This window comes from Leuciscus leuciscus (assembly GCF_965113295.1).
Source record: "Leuciscus leuciscus genome assembly, chromosome: 19".
NCBI lineage: Eukaryota > Metazoa > Chordata > Actinopteri > Cypriniformes > Leuciscidae > Leuciscus > Leuciscus leuciscus.
Genome location: NC_138743.1, coordinates 16,177,041 through 16,190,495, shown reverse-complemented (window position 1 = coordinate 16,190,495; position 13,455 = coordinate 16,177,041). Strand labels below are relative to the sequence as shown.

At 38.4% G+C, this 13,455-nt stretch overlaps 1 protein-coding gene and 1 long non-coding RNA gene across 3 annotated transcripts in view; one reads left to right on the top strand and one right to left on the bottom strand.

Moving 5' to 3' along the window:
- The window catches only part of tshr (thyroid stimulating hormone receptor), a 68,577-nt gene extending 56,457 nt beyond the window's left edge, over positions 1-12,120 (top strand). For both annotated transcript variants that reach the window (XM_082148468.1, XM_082148469.1), the window contains exons 4-10: positions 621-695; positions 1,210-1,284; positions 1,372-1,449; positions 2,706-2,774; positions 4,606-4,683; positions 7,703-7,891; positions 8,150-12,120. In XM_082148468.1, the coding sequence (XP_082004594.1) occupies positions 621-695; positions 1,210-1,284; positions 1,372-1,449; positions 2,706-2,774; positions 4,606-4,683; positions 7,703-7,891; positions 8,150-9,548 (1,963 nt within the window). In that variant the 3' untranslated portion in view covers positions 9,549-12,120. The remainder of the gene's footprint in view (positions 1-620; positions 696-1,209; positions 1,285-1,371; positions 1,450-2,705; positions 2,775-4,605; positions 4,684-7,702; positions 7,892-8,149) is intronic.
- LOC309482942 overlaps positions 1-13,455 on the bottom strand; it is a 212,103-nt gene that overhangs the window by 30,383 nt on the left and 168,265 nt on the right. The window lies entirely within an intron of this gene.

The following is a 13,455-nucleotide window of genomic DNA, read 5'->3' as shown; positions in this document are numbered from 1 at the left end:
GTGTTTTGTAGAAAAGTATTTATTTCATAATGGGATTTTTATTTAATTTCAAAGAATGACTGAAGCTATTTAACAGTTGGATAAAATGTAATTTTACTTGTTGTTTGTTTGTTTGTTTGTTTGTTTTTTTTTTTTTGCATTTTTTTTTTTTTTTGCAAGTGGTTTTTCATTGAATCCCAGATTAAATACACCCATCTGGTATTATCTTGTCCATCAAAGAAGATTTTAGTGACTTGTCCTGCTTCCGTACCCATTCTTTGTTTGGGTTTCACTTATTGTACCAGAAAATGTGTTTTCAATTACCATATCTGGCTGAGTAACCTGAACACGAGCAGATGAGGTCAAAGAACTGTTATTCCCATCATCTGCAGAAATATTGTGAAATTAATTCTATTACATTTAATCATAATGTCTTACCAAGGTAAAAGGTACTGTTGTAAATACTTTAGACTCATAACTCTTTCATTCAATCATGTGAATACATTACACACTGCACTTTAAAAAGTAAATTTTCAATTCATGAAATCAATCTCTCTCTCTCTCTCTCTCTCTCTCTCTCTCTCTCTCTCTCTCTCTCTCTCTCTCTCTCTCTCTCTCTCTCTCTCTCTCTCTCTCTCCAGAGAAATAAGGAACACAAGGAATCTGACATTCATCCATCCAGAGGCTTTAAAGAATCTCCCTAATTTGCAGTATTTGTGAGCAAAAGACTGTCCATATCTGTCATTTGTTTTGCCTGCAAATCATATATTGATTTCCTTGTTTTAAATATCTTAGTGAGGTTTATGCATAAATCAAGAAAATAACTTGCCCAAGCAATACAAAAAAAATAAACTTTAAAATTAATTCTCTGAAGTATATTTTTATTATACACAGTTTAGCTTTTCCCGTAAATCTATCTTGTTTTAAGGATGTCAAGACAAAATTATTTTTCATTTTTATAGTGTGCCCATATTTACAGTCTCCAAATTTTTTGCACTGGTTTTGGGTGCAAATTTATGGGATCATGGGGAATGGTTTAAACAAGATGCACCGGCATACAATGCATCGTTGGAGAATTTAACTAGCTAGTCACTGCTGTTTCCTGAAACCACTCACCCCACCAATAACATAAGGGCACTCAAACCAAAAGTACATTTACCTGCAGCAATATGTCTTTGTGGATAATGCATAAGACCATAGAATGATATCCTGGAGATGTTGTGTTTGCAGAGGCTTATTCAACACAGGCCTCACCATCTTCCCTGACCTGACCAATATCCAGGCTGATGACTCGTACTTCCAACTGTGAGAAGTGTTCTAATGCTGCAGTTTTCATACACATCAGTGTTTTTTGAAGGTATTCTTTTTAATGTATTTGTGCTTTTCCTGCAGAGAAATTAGTGATAATCCCTATATTGCTGAAATTCCATCTAATGCTTTTGTTGGCATTACCAATGATCTGCTGTCAGTGTAAGTATTGTCACATTCCCAATGATCTGCTGTCAGTGTAAGTATTGTCACATTCCCTCATTTTCACATTTTTCATGCTAACAAAGAAACATGTATTGAACTGTCATTTGTTGGCTTTTTTTTTAAAGCTGCAGTCCGTAGCTTTTTTGGGTTAAAAATTATCCCAAATAATGTTTTGAGCAAGTACATAACCAGCCAGTGTTCAAACCTATCTGCTTGCCGTAGCTCGATTCAAAATGGTAAGCTTGTAATAATGTTTTTAATTCCAGTGGTACTGGTGGATTTCTGCGGAAAATTCGAGCATGTCTTTGCGTCATTACGTCACATCTGTACACATAAAGGAGGAGTAGGCTAGTAGGCTATATTGCGTGTGAGGATGTTGGTGGTGGAGATTTATAGCCTTTTCTCGCAGTACTTGATATAATTAAACTTATCAATTTGATGGCGGATCCAGAAAGGTTAAAACGACAATCACCAGTGACAACTGGAGATTCACCCGTTGTAAAACGCGAAAGACTTCGGAGAAAAAAAGAGACTGCAACCAGCCCATGCGAAAACAAGGCCAAATATCGGAAGGGCATTAAATGTAGTCATGCAATGCTGATGTTGTTAACATTAACAATTTGAGAACAAAGTATAATTTGCACGGTTTGACGTGATATGATAAGCAATCGTTAGATTTAATCAGCGCGATTTACTGCAATGCTTTTTTCCCCTTAGTTGGTCAGAACAAAAGTGGATGTTACTTGCTTGATCAGACGACATTTTCCGGTGAAAATTCTTATGCTGGTCATATTTCCAAAAAGTAGAATCTGTGATTGCGAATGACAGTATCCACATCGGCGCGGTGATTGACAGCAGCACATTCTCCTCAAAACATTAGATTCATCCGCGCTGTGCCATGCCGATGTACAACCCACGTAAAGTTGATAATTCCGCGAATAACTGCAATTGCAGATTTCGAACAGAAATGGCGACAAAGAGGAAAAACTGCGGACTGCAGCTTTAACTATATAGTTACTTATAAGGTACATTGGAGGGATTATGTTGATTAAATGAAAATGAACCCTTTTATCAGAAGACTATTTTCAATCCTGTTCTAGTTTCTGGTACAAACATAAATGAAGAGCATCTCCATGTCGGCTCTTTAATCATGTACTGTATATTGTCAAAATCTTGAGCCAGAAGTAGATACTATTATTAGCAAGAATTTTGTATGAGGCCATGACTGTTATTTCTTGCTTTTCATTCAACAGGAGGCTCTACAGCAATGGCATTACAAAGGTTCAACATCATGCTTTCAATGGCACAAAGCTGGACTCAGTGTAAACTTTTTTATTAAAAAAAACGTATATAACACATATAAACTGCTGAAAGTTCATCTACAGTCATATAAATACAAGTTTGATGTACCACATTTATGAAGCATTGGTCATGAACAGAATTACCAAAACTACCCAAAAATTAAAAAATATTTTAAATAATTATTTTTACTCACCTTAATTTCATTGCAAAATTTTATTTTATTTTTAAAAGAAAACTTTTGAAGAATCCTTAAGCAGATTAAGCGGATCATCTTGCCATACATTATTCCAAAAACAGCAATAAAATATCCTAAAATAAGTCCATAAAACTCATGCACTGTATTATCGTGCACTGTATACTGTAAGTCTTCTGAGAAACAGACTGAAAACCACGTAAATTTTGGTCTATAACTCACACAAAATTATTATATTGCATTATAGCCTTCTAAAAAATCTGGATCCTTAGAAACGCTTTGAACAACGAACGTCAGTTGAGAAAGGCATACAGTTCATCATAACATTGTAATATACATCATATACATAATTCACCCGCTAAAGCCTATTCCTAAATGTACCCGATTTGTCATATCAGCAGAAAAATAAACCGGGATAACCTAGCTTCTCTTTAGACCCCTCTGCTTCGCAGCATAGTAATGATGATATGCTAAAGCCCATACGTTGACCTGATTGGTTACAAGGTAGTTTGTGACGCAAGAAACACCGGCAATTTTAAACTGCATTTTTGAGACTGTCTTTGGTTCACTGGATTGTGGACTGGAATGGATTGTCTTAAAACCCGTCCTTCGGATGAGACGTTAAACCGAGGTCCTGACTCTCTGTGGTCATTAAAAATCCCAGGATGTCCTTAGAAAAAGAGTAGGGGTGTAACCCCGGCATCCTGGCCAAATTTGCCCCTTGGCCTCTGTCCATCATGGCCTCCTGATCATCCCCATATACTGATTGGCTTCATCACTGTCTCCTCTCCACCAGTAAGCTGGTGTGTGGTGGGCGTTCTGGCGCAATATGGCTGCCGTCGCATCATCCAAGTGGATGCTGCATATTGGTGGTGGTTGAGGAGATTCCCCCATCTATGTAAAAGCGCTTTGAGGTCTCAGAAAAAGCGCTATATAAATGTAACGAATTATTATTATTATTATTATTATTATTATTAAAGCATATTAATGACACCACATAAAAACAACATGAAAAACCACAGGGGGTCTTTAAGGAAAGAACACTTTGGGGAGCACTATTATTCACTATTGATGTTTCACAAATCTGGATACTTGTATCATTAACCTCTGCTCCCAAGGGTTTTCTGCTGAGAATAAGGAATATTAGTGTCAATCCCCCTCCCCCTCCCCCTCCACCCTCCCAACTCACTTAGGTTGTGATTTCCTGCTAATGTCTTTGTGCTTTTGTATGTTGACATTGGACTGCTAAACCAGGACAAATGCAACCAATAAAAGTGCAATAGTAAAACTCAGTATCTAGATTGCTAAATTGCTTATAAAGGTGGACCCCTCTACCAAGCCTTGTATTCATATTTTTTGGTCTCATTTAAATAATCAAAAAATCCTAAAACATTTTTACCATCTACCAGTTAAAAGTGTACCAAATTAGTTACGAGTTATAACTATGATCACTATGCACTTCTCAGGAAGCAGCACAGGTATTACTCATTTCAGTAGCACAAAATATTGTGGGAACAAATACCCTAATAAATACTTGTGCCTTAACAAGAACCACAGAAAAATCTATAATTTAATTGTAACATTTAATTGTAACATGTTACACAATAACATGATATTATAATCCTCTAACTGGACGTTTTCACTCCTTTTCTTTCCAGGTACCTGCATAGAAATAAGCAGCTGACAAGGCTAGATGAGAGAATGTTTGCTGGGACTAGCAGTGGGCCAATGCTCCTGTGAGTGCCTTTTGTTTCTCCTGAAAGCACTTGAGATTCAGTGTCTGTAGGTCCCTCTGGGGAACAGGTAGCACTAAAAGGCACAAAAACAACACTTTTATTCTTTGACACTCTTAATAGAAAACATTTTCTAATGCTTGCACTCTATTGGAACATCAAAACAACAAGTTGTTTTACTGATTAGACAAAGATTATGTATTACCGTTCAATCCAGACTTCGTAAAGCTATAGCCTATTCATTGGTGTTACTAACTGTTCTGTAAGTGAAAAATATCTTCTCGTCTGAATGTTGACCATAGCTTATCTGACTGCTAATGTGGGCCTGCTGAAATCATAGTTCTTTAATAAGTTAATAATGTGGCCCCACAGCTACCCTCTCAGGAGTCAGATTAGTGTGAAATCATTGCTATGAGGTCACTGGCTAACTATCTCAAAATGACAAAATCAGATAAGCAGGCTGCAAGTGTTTTTTCTTTCTTTCTTTTTATTTATTTTTTTTACTTAAAGGGGTGGTTGATTATGATTTCACTTTTCTAACTTTAGTTAGTGTGTAATGTTGCTGTTTGAGCATAAACAACATCTGCAAAGTTACAACGCTCAAAGTTCAAAGCAAAGGGAGATATTTGCTTTTAAAGGGATAGTTCACTTTGAAATTAAATTTTGGTATGTTTGAGCTTACCTCAAGGGCATCCAAGATGTAGGTGTCTTTTTTTCCGCAGTAGTTTCAATTTTGATATTTTTAGGTCAAACCGTTCTTGTCTGTCAGTCATGTAATGCAGGTCGATGGTCACTGTCTCAAAGAGCATGCACAGAGTCCAAATTAAAACAATTCCCCATCGTCCAAATTAAACAATTCCCCATCGTAAGTACACATTGATGGCACAAGACACGAAACGAGCGGTTTGTGTGAGAAAACGAACAGTATTTATATCGTTTTTACCTCTTGAACACAGCTGCGTCCAAATGATCTGAGAGCGCGGGCGGGTATAGATATATACACTAGATGTCGCATTGGCTACTGCGAAACCGTAGGACTCTGTGCATGCTCTTTGAGACAGTGACCATCGACCTGCATTATATGACTGACAGACAAGAACGGTTTGACCTAAAAATATCAAAATTGAAACTACTGCGGAAAAAAAGACACCTACACCTTGAGGTAAGCTAAAACATACCAAAATTTAATTTCAAAGTGAACTATCCCTTTAAAGAAATCACTTTTTAAGGACTACAACAAACGGCTGGTAGAGACTACACCACATTCCTCCCGGGTTAGTGACATCACCAACCCTAAAATTTACATAAACCCCGCCCTCGAAACACGATTTATAGATTATCAAGACAGAATATACTAATCAATGACTAGAAGATAACTACACATAAGCTACATAAATTCATCAACTAACCATTCAGAAATGTCCTGTTGCTTCTACATGTTATCACTTCTTCTTGAGTCTCTACATCTTTGAACATAAAAGGCTAAACGTTTTAGACATTTTCAGTGCATGTCTGTGTGAGGTAAAAGAACATGAGCTGTTGAAGCTCCGCCCCCTGTGCTGGGAGCAGCAGCTCATTTGCATTTAAAGGGACAGACACAAAACGGTGTGTTTTTGCTCACCCTTAAAATTGACAATTTTAACATGCTATATAAAAATATCTGTGGGGTATTTTGAGCTAAAACTTCACATACAGACTCTGGGGACATCAGAGACTTATTTTACATCTTGTGAAAAGGGCATTATACCACCCCTTTAATTTTAAACTCATGTTGCACAATAGACTCTTTGGAACATCGATTTAAAACAGAAACAACAACAAACTCATATTATAATGGATATTTTTGTGAAACCCCAAAATAAAATGTAACCAAAAAATTTTCCACACAGCAACACCATTCACACATCACAAAACAGGAACCACAGCTTGACCTAAGGCTACATTTACTCTGCAAAGCCTATGGCACAGATAGCCTTGTAATCCTTTTTTTTTTTTTTTTTTTTTACCTGCTTACTTTCATACAAAAATAAACTGTTTACAATATCGAGGCAAAATGCACTGACAACAACACTAGTATTAGTTCTCATTGGTATTATATCAACGCAACTGAACATTGTTGTTATTGCATGTCCACGGTCTTAAAAGTATCTTAAGAGGTCTACAAAATGTTGACAAAAGCTTTTGAAAAACCACTGCTTTTGATTCAGTGAAGTGAAATGTGTTTATAAATAGCATATCTATTTGTAACCCGTTAATGTGTTGTAATTGTTACATAAACCCACGGACTGAGTAAACAGGTGACTTAATCAGAGTTCCACTTTGATGCTCCACCTGAGCTGAGAATCAAATACGACTGTTTACATGTAGACCAGATTTTTAATCACATTTGAAAATGGCTCATTTTAGAAATGGCTTCAAATTATTAAAATTCAAATTAGATGCATATAATGATAATATAGCTTGCAAATAGGCAAGACATTGCAACAAATAGCCAACACATTTGAAAAGAACATCAACCTAAGCGTTTCAACACTAGGGAATTTTGTTGCATTTTGTTAAGTTTGTTACACCGAAATTACCCGGAACAATTTGACCCAGGAACTTTTTTTTCACCCAGATGAATTTAAGCTTAATAAAGCCCTGAACCTCGTCGCCGGTCCTTCGGTCGTATTTTTTCAACTCCATTATTGATTCGAATAGCAAACAACTCTTACAGCACGCACCGCAACAGACTTTTAAATATAGTGGTTGAAATAAAATGCTGCATGAACTCAACCAATCAGCATGTTCAGCGCCCAAATCCCACCCCCAAAAGTTCCTGAACTTTGAAAAAGTACTACCTCGCAAGTAGGAACTTTCTGAGGGAAGAAATTTTTACCCGGAACTTCATTTAGACACTATTTCCTGCGATGTAAACACACCGAGTTCCACCCCAAGGTCCCTAGTTCCTGGGGAAAGTTCCTGCGGTGGAAACGCTGCTTTAGTCTTTCTTTGAATGTCTATTTTGTTTTTTTCTTATTAGTGATGTTTCAGAATCGGCTGTCACTTCCCTCCCAACCAGAGGCTTGGAGTCACTTCGAGAACTCAGTGCTCGGAATGTCTGGGCCCTCAAAAAACTACCACCGATCAAGACCTTCAGACACCTAATTACTGCAGACCTGACCTACCCCAGCCACTGCTGTGCATTCAAGAACTTGAAGAAAAAAAGGGGGTTTGTGGTTTTGATTTTTCATTGCAAAAAAAAATAAGAAAATATGAGTGTTTGTTAAATGAGTAAAGATCTGGATTCCAATCCATGTAGTATTTTGACTACGACTGAACTGTGTCATATAATTGGTTGTCTAATTTTATGAAAGATTCAAAATATTTGACTAGATGTAGTCAAAATGCAAAAAGCTTTAAGACCTTCCTTTTCAAAGTGTATTTTCTGGCATGCAAACATAAGGATTTTTTGCTCTTTAAATGGCAGGTACTTAGAGGACATAATTTGTAACCTGACTGCCAGGTATAATCAACTTCAAAAGAGATCTGTTGGAACTTTTACATTTCCTGGCCTGCACAGCAGCATGGAACCTGGCATTGACTCGGGAGATAACCTCTTCAGAGACACCTACGACCACCAGGACTTTTACAGCAGCCTGCATTACCACACCTACTTTGGCGGACACCCAGATGATGATGTGGGCTTTGGTGAAACACTGAAGAACCCCCAGGAAGACACCAGCCATGAGTTTGACAGTCGCTATGACTACATTGTGTGTGAGGAGGGAGAGGAGGTTGCCTGTTTCCCTGCTCCTGATGAGTTCAACCCTTGTGAGGACATCATGGGTTTCAGCTTTCTAAGAGTGTCTGTGTGGTTTGTCAGTTTGCTTGCTGTGTTGGGCAATCTGTTTGTACTGTTGGTGCTGCTCACCAGCCACTATAAACTGTCTGTCTCAAGGTTTTTAATGTGCCACCTGGCCTTTGCTGACCTTTGCATGGGCATTTACCTGCTGCTCATTGCTTCCGTGGACCTTCACACACGTTCTGAATACTATAATCATGCTATTGATTGGCAGACAGGTCTGGGATGCAACCTAGCTGGGTTCTTCTCCGTCTTTGCTAGTGAACTATCGGTCTACACACTGACCACTATTACCCTGGAGCGCTGGTATGCCATCACCTACGCCATGCGGCTAGACCGTAAGTTGCGTCTGTCCCATGCCTCAGTCATCATGCTGGTGGGCTGGATCTTTTGCCTTCTATTGGCTCTTATGCCTCTCATTGGGGTCAGCAGCTACCAGAAAGTCAGCATTTGTCTGCCCATGGACACCCAGACACTTGTGGACCAAATCTACATCCTATGTGTACTTGTTCTTAACATCCTGGCTTTTGTAGTCATTTGTGGGTGTTACATCAAGATCTATTGTGCTGTTCACAACCCCAGTCATCAGTCTGCCAACAAAGACACCAACATTGCCAAGCGTATGGCTGTACTCATCTTTACTGACTTCCTCTGCATGGCACCCATTTCGTTGTATGCCATGACAGCTGCGTTGGACCACCCGCTCATCACTGTGTCAAACTCCAAGATCCTCTTGGTGCTCTTTTACCCTCTGAATTCCTGTGCTAACCCGTTCCTTTATGCCATCTTCACCAAGGCCTTCCAAGGAGATGTCTTCATACTGTTCAGTAAAGTGGGTCTCTGTCAACGTCGGGCTCAGTTGTTCCGAGGTCAGACAGTGTCTTCGAAGGCAAGCAGCAGAGGAATCACAAGACGTGAGAGGGAGCAAACAGGAGCAAAGGAGACCCCTATTTCCCTTCTAGAATATCCAGGCAACCTGCCAGCCACCCAACTGCAGGAGGACAGTGATGGGAAGGACACTTGAGGCCTATATGTGAGTCCAGGCAACAACAACTGGAATGTAGGTGTCTGACAGATGAACTAAAATGCAGCACAGAAAAGACTGAAAATTCATGAATTACTTGAAAGGTCTGCATTGAAAGAAATGAATGAAATTTAAGCAGTGTATTTAATATAGTATATTGAACTGGTGAAAGTCAATGCTTGAGTTTTAAATGGCCTTGTTCGTGCACAAGCATAATAAAATGCTGTGTAAATTGTCCTTAAAAAGTTATTTGTTGCATTCAAAGCAATACACTCATTTAAATTTATTTAAGAATAGTTTTAAAATTGATTTAAACTGTTGAACTGAATTGATAATAGTTATTCCAGCACCCATATTAAAGGGTGAGTTAACCCAAACATGAAAATTATTTAATTAATTACTCACCATCATGTTGTTCCAAACCTGTAAGACTTTCGTTCATCTTCAGAACACAAATTAAGAGCTTTTTGTCCCTCCATAGACAGCTATGCAACTGACACTTTAAAAAAGTTTATAAAGAGATCATAAAACTAATACATATGAATTGAGTGGTTTAGTCCAAAATATTCTGAAGCGACTCGATCACTTTTATGATGAACAGATTGAATTTAGGCTTTTAGTCACATATAAACATTCATCAACTTACACATTGGTTGTGATAAGCAGAAGCTCGAGCATGTTCGCTTGATGTGCAAAACTGATGAGGTTCATTCTCATGTTACGCGTGCTGTAGTTAATAGCTGAGCTTTCGCAAGAGGTTTGTTCTCATGCGTCAAGCAGGTTCGGTTGAGCTTCTGTTAATGTTCGCTGATCAATGTTTATTGATCTGTTCATCATATAAAGTGATCAAGTCTCTTCAGAAAATGTGGACTGAACTGCTCAATTCATATGGATTAGTTTAAGTGTCAGTTGCATAGCTGTCAGAGGGACAGAAAGCTCTTAGATTTCATCAAAAAGATCTTCCATGTGGTGAACAAAAGTCTTACTAAACAGTTTGGAACGACATGAGGGTGAGTAATTAATGACAGAATTTTCATTTTTGGGTGAACTACCCATTTAACAGCTAGTACATCATTTACACTGTGTGTATTAGCAGCACAGTCATATAAGCATAGATGAAAGTACAGTTTTGTCACTGAGCCTATTTTTGCCACACAATTGTTTGTAACATGGAGCAAATTACTTGTGCATACAATGTTTGGGGAAAAATGTCTTCTTTCTGCTTTGGCGCAAGTTCCACATACAGTGACTGACACACAAAAAACACAATTGGCCGTTTTCACAGACAAGGCTCAAGCCTAGTCTCAGACTAAAGTGCATGTTTGAGCTGTCTTAACTGAAAGCATCTTGCATTGACATATCTTAAAATATGCACACCAGTAAGGTTTTTTTTTTCTAAGCCACATTTATAAAAGCTACTTAATTGTCCTAATTTAACTAAGGCCTGGCTTAATCTAAACCCTGTGAAACCAGGCCTATTTGTTTTTTACTCTATTCAGTAAATCTGAAATCTAGACTGAATCTTTGTTGTTCCATTCTGAGTAGATGAATTGCCATTTGAATCTATTGCTACCCCCCATCATGCAAATTAGATTTCACAATACTTGATCTCTGCTGGCTGCTTCAATGCTATGTCCTGTATGTGCTTCAATGTGGCCTTTGCATGATTATTTTTTGTGTCAATTTTCTCTAGTTTATTGCTTGACCTGCTGTTATGTCTTTGCAATTTGTGCTTGCTTGTCTGTTTCAATTTTGTGCCACCTTGTTTGTTTGTCTAAGCTCTTGCTTAAGCCTTGTCTTAATTGTAATGTATTCATTGATGTATGCCAATTAACAACTGGCTGGGGACTACAGCTGGAAATTAGCCGTAGAGGCTAAAGCTGCTCTTTTCATTAAAAAGAGGTTGTCCACATTATTATAAACCAATAAACTAAACTAAACTAAACTAAACAATCAAGTTTGTAACAATTTTTAATGACCCAACAACCGCAATAGCCATTTTATAATTTATGTCTGAAACAAAGAAACTACTGTATTTTCTGTATAGCACCTTCTACTGCTGTTACACTGCTGCTTATGCACAGTGTGTGTGTGATGTGAAACAGGCTTAATGGGCAATTGGGCATTGTTGCTGAGTTTCATGTTCTTGTAAAATAAGAGCTTGCTTGTAGATTAAAAAAGTGTTGTGTGCTTAGTTTTTTTATCCAGCTTCTGAACTGTATTTTAAATTCAATTATCTTCATAATTGAGTTGTTTTTTTAAAGTGCCACTTTTATGTATTTAAAGGTGATGTGTGTAATTTGTTTGGTGTTAAAATAATTCCTCAAAATAAAAAGATATGTGAAATTATAAATTAGCCTTTGAAAACTGAACAGCGTAAACTGGATCTGTGCCACTATTAAAGCATTGTTATTTTTGTTTGAGCAGCCCAACATAGCCACACTGGGTCAACCAATGATGTGAGTTAGTGCTGGGACTATATTTGTCTAACCAATAACAGACATGAGTGTTTGAGGAACCTTTTCGACATCAGTCAGTCATTATTTTTGTAATTCCATGTGGCACAGAAATGGTACATCTCAACATTTGGTACATTTGTTGGTACAAATGGTACATTTACATCTCAACTAGGGGGCCTCAGCAAACTTAAAGGGGAGCCCCAATACATCTTACAATTATTTAAATATCATAATAATAATAATAATTCATTACATTTATATAGCGCTTTTCTCAGCACTCAAAGCGCTTTACATAGAAGGGGGAATCTCCTCAACCACCACCAATGTGCAGCATCCACTTGGATGATGCGACGGCAGCCATATTGCGCCAGAACGCCCACCACACACCAGCTTGCTGGTGGAGAGGAGACAGTGATGAAGCCAATCAGTATATGAAGATGATTAGGAGGCCATGATGGACAGAGGCCACTGGGCAAATTTGGCCAGGATGCCGGGGTTACACCCCTACTCTTTCGAAAGACATCCTGGGATTTTTAATGACCACAGAGAGTCAGGACCTCGGTTTTACGTCTCATCCGAAGGACGGGTAAATACATTTTAATATCATAAATATCAATTTACATACGGAAATCAAAGGCTAGTAAATAAGAGAACCAAAATCTCATTTGTCAGTGGTATGCTGGTTTTAAAAAGTTGTTTGAATATTATAACATTGCATTGTCAGGAAATATACACTGAACAAAGGTTAAATTAATCCAAAACAACTTAATTGGAATTCAGGGCAGAACCGGGAGTGAACAGGTGAGTGGAGAGGCAAAAATATGAAATGCAGAAGCTTGAAGGAGATGAATAACACTTTGTCTCTCAGGGATCGACAGGAAAAACGGGAAGCACACACACCTCAAAGGCTGGACCAGCAGGCAAGGTAGATATCACAGGTAGATATGTTCAGAAACTATCGTGGAGAATCAGGAAAGCACACTGGGAAATCGGATAACAGGTAGGAGTCTCTTTCCTAGTTCAAGGCCAAACGTCGATTTATGTTGAGCTTATATAGTGCGTTGATGACGGTGAGATTGGTGACAGGGGCAGGTGGTTAGTACTCAGATGACTGGGATCGCTGGGTGGTAGAGAGCCGGCTGATCTGTGACATTATTGTGGCATATAAAGTATGTGGCATTTTTTGCAGGGAATTTTGGGCATACTCGGCCCAAGCGAGGAACTGGTTCCAGGAGTTCTGGTGGCTCTGGTAGCAGGTCCTAAAGAAGCGGCTGATCTCCTGCACCTTCCTCTCCTTCTGCCCATTGGATTGCGTATGGTACCCGGATGTTAGGCTGACAGTCACACCGAGGAGTGAAAAGAAAGCCTTCAACACACGCGAGATGAACTGTGGACCACGGTCGGACACAATGTCCTCTGGAATTCCAAAATGCCTGGGAACACATGTA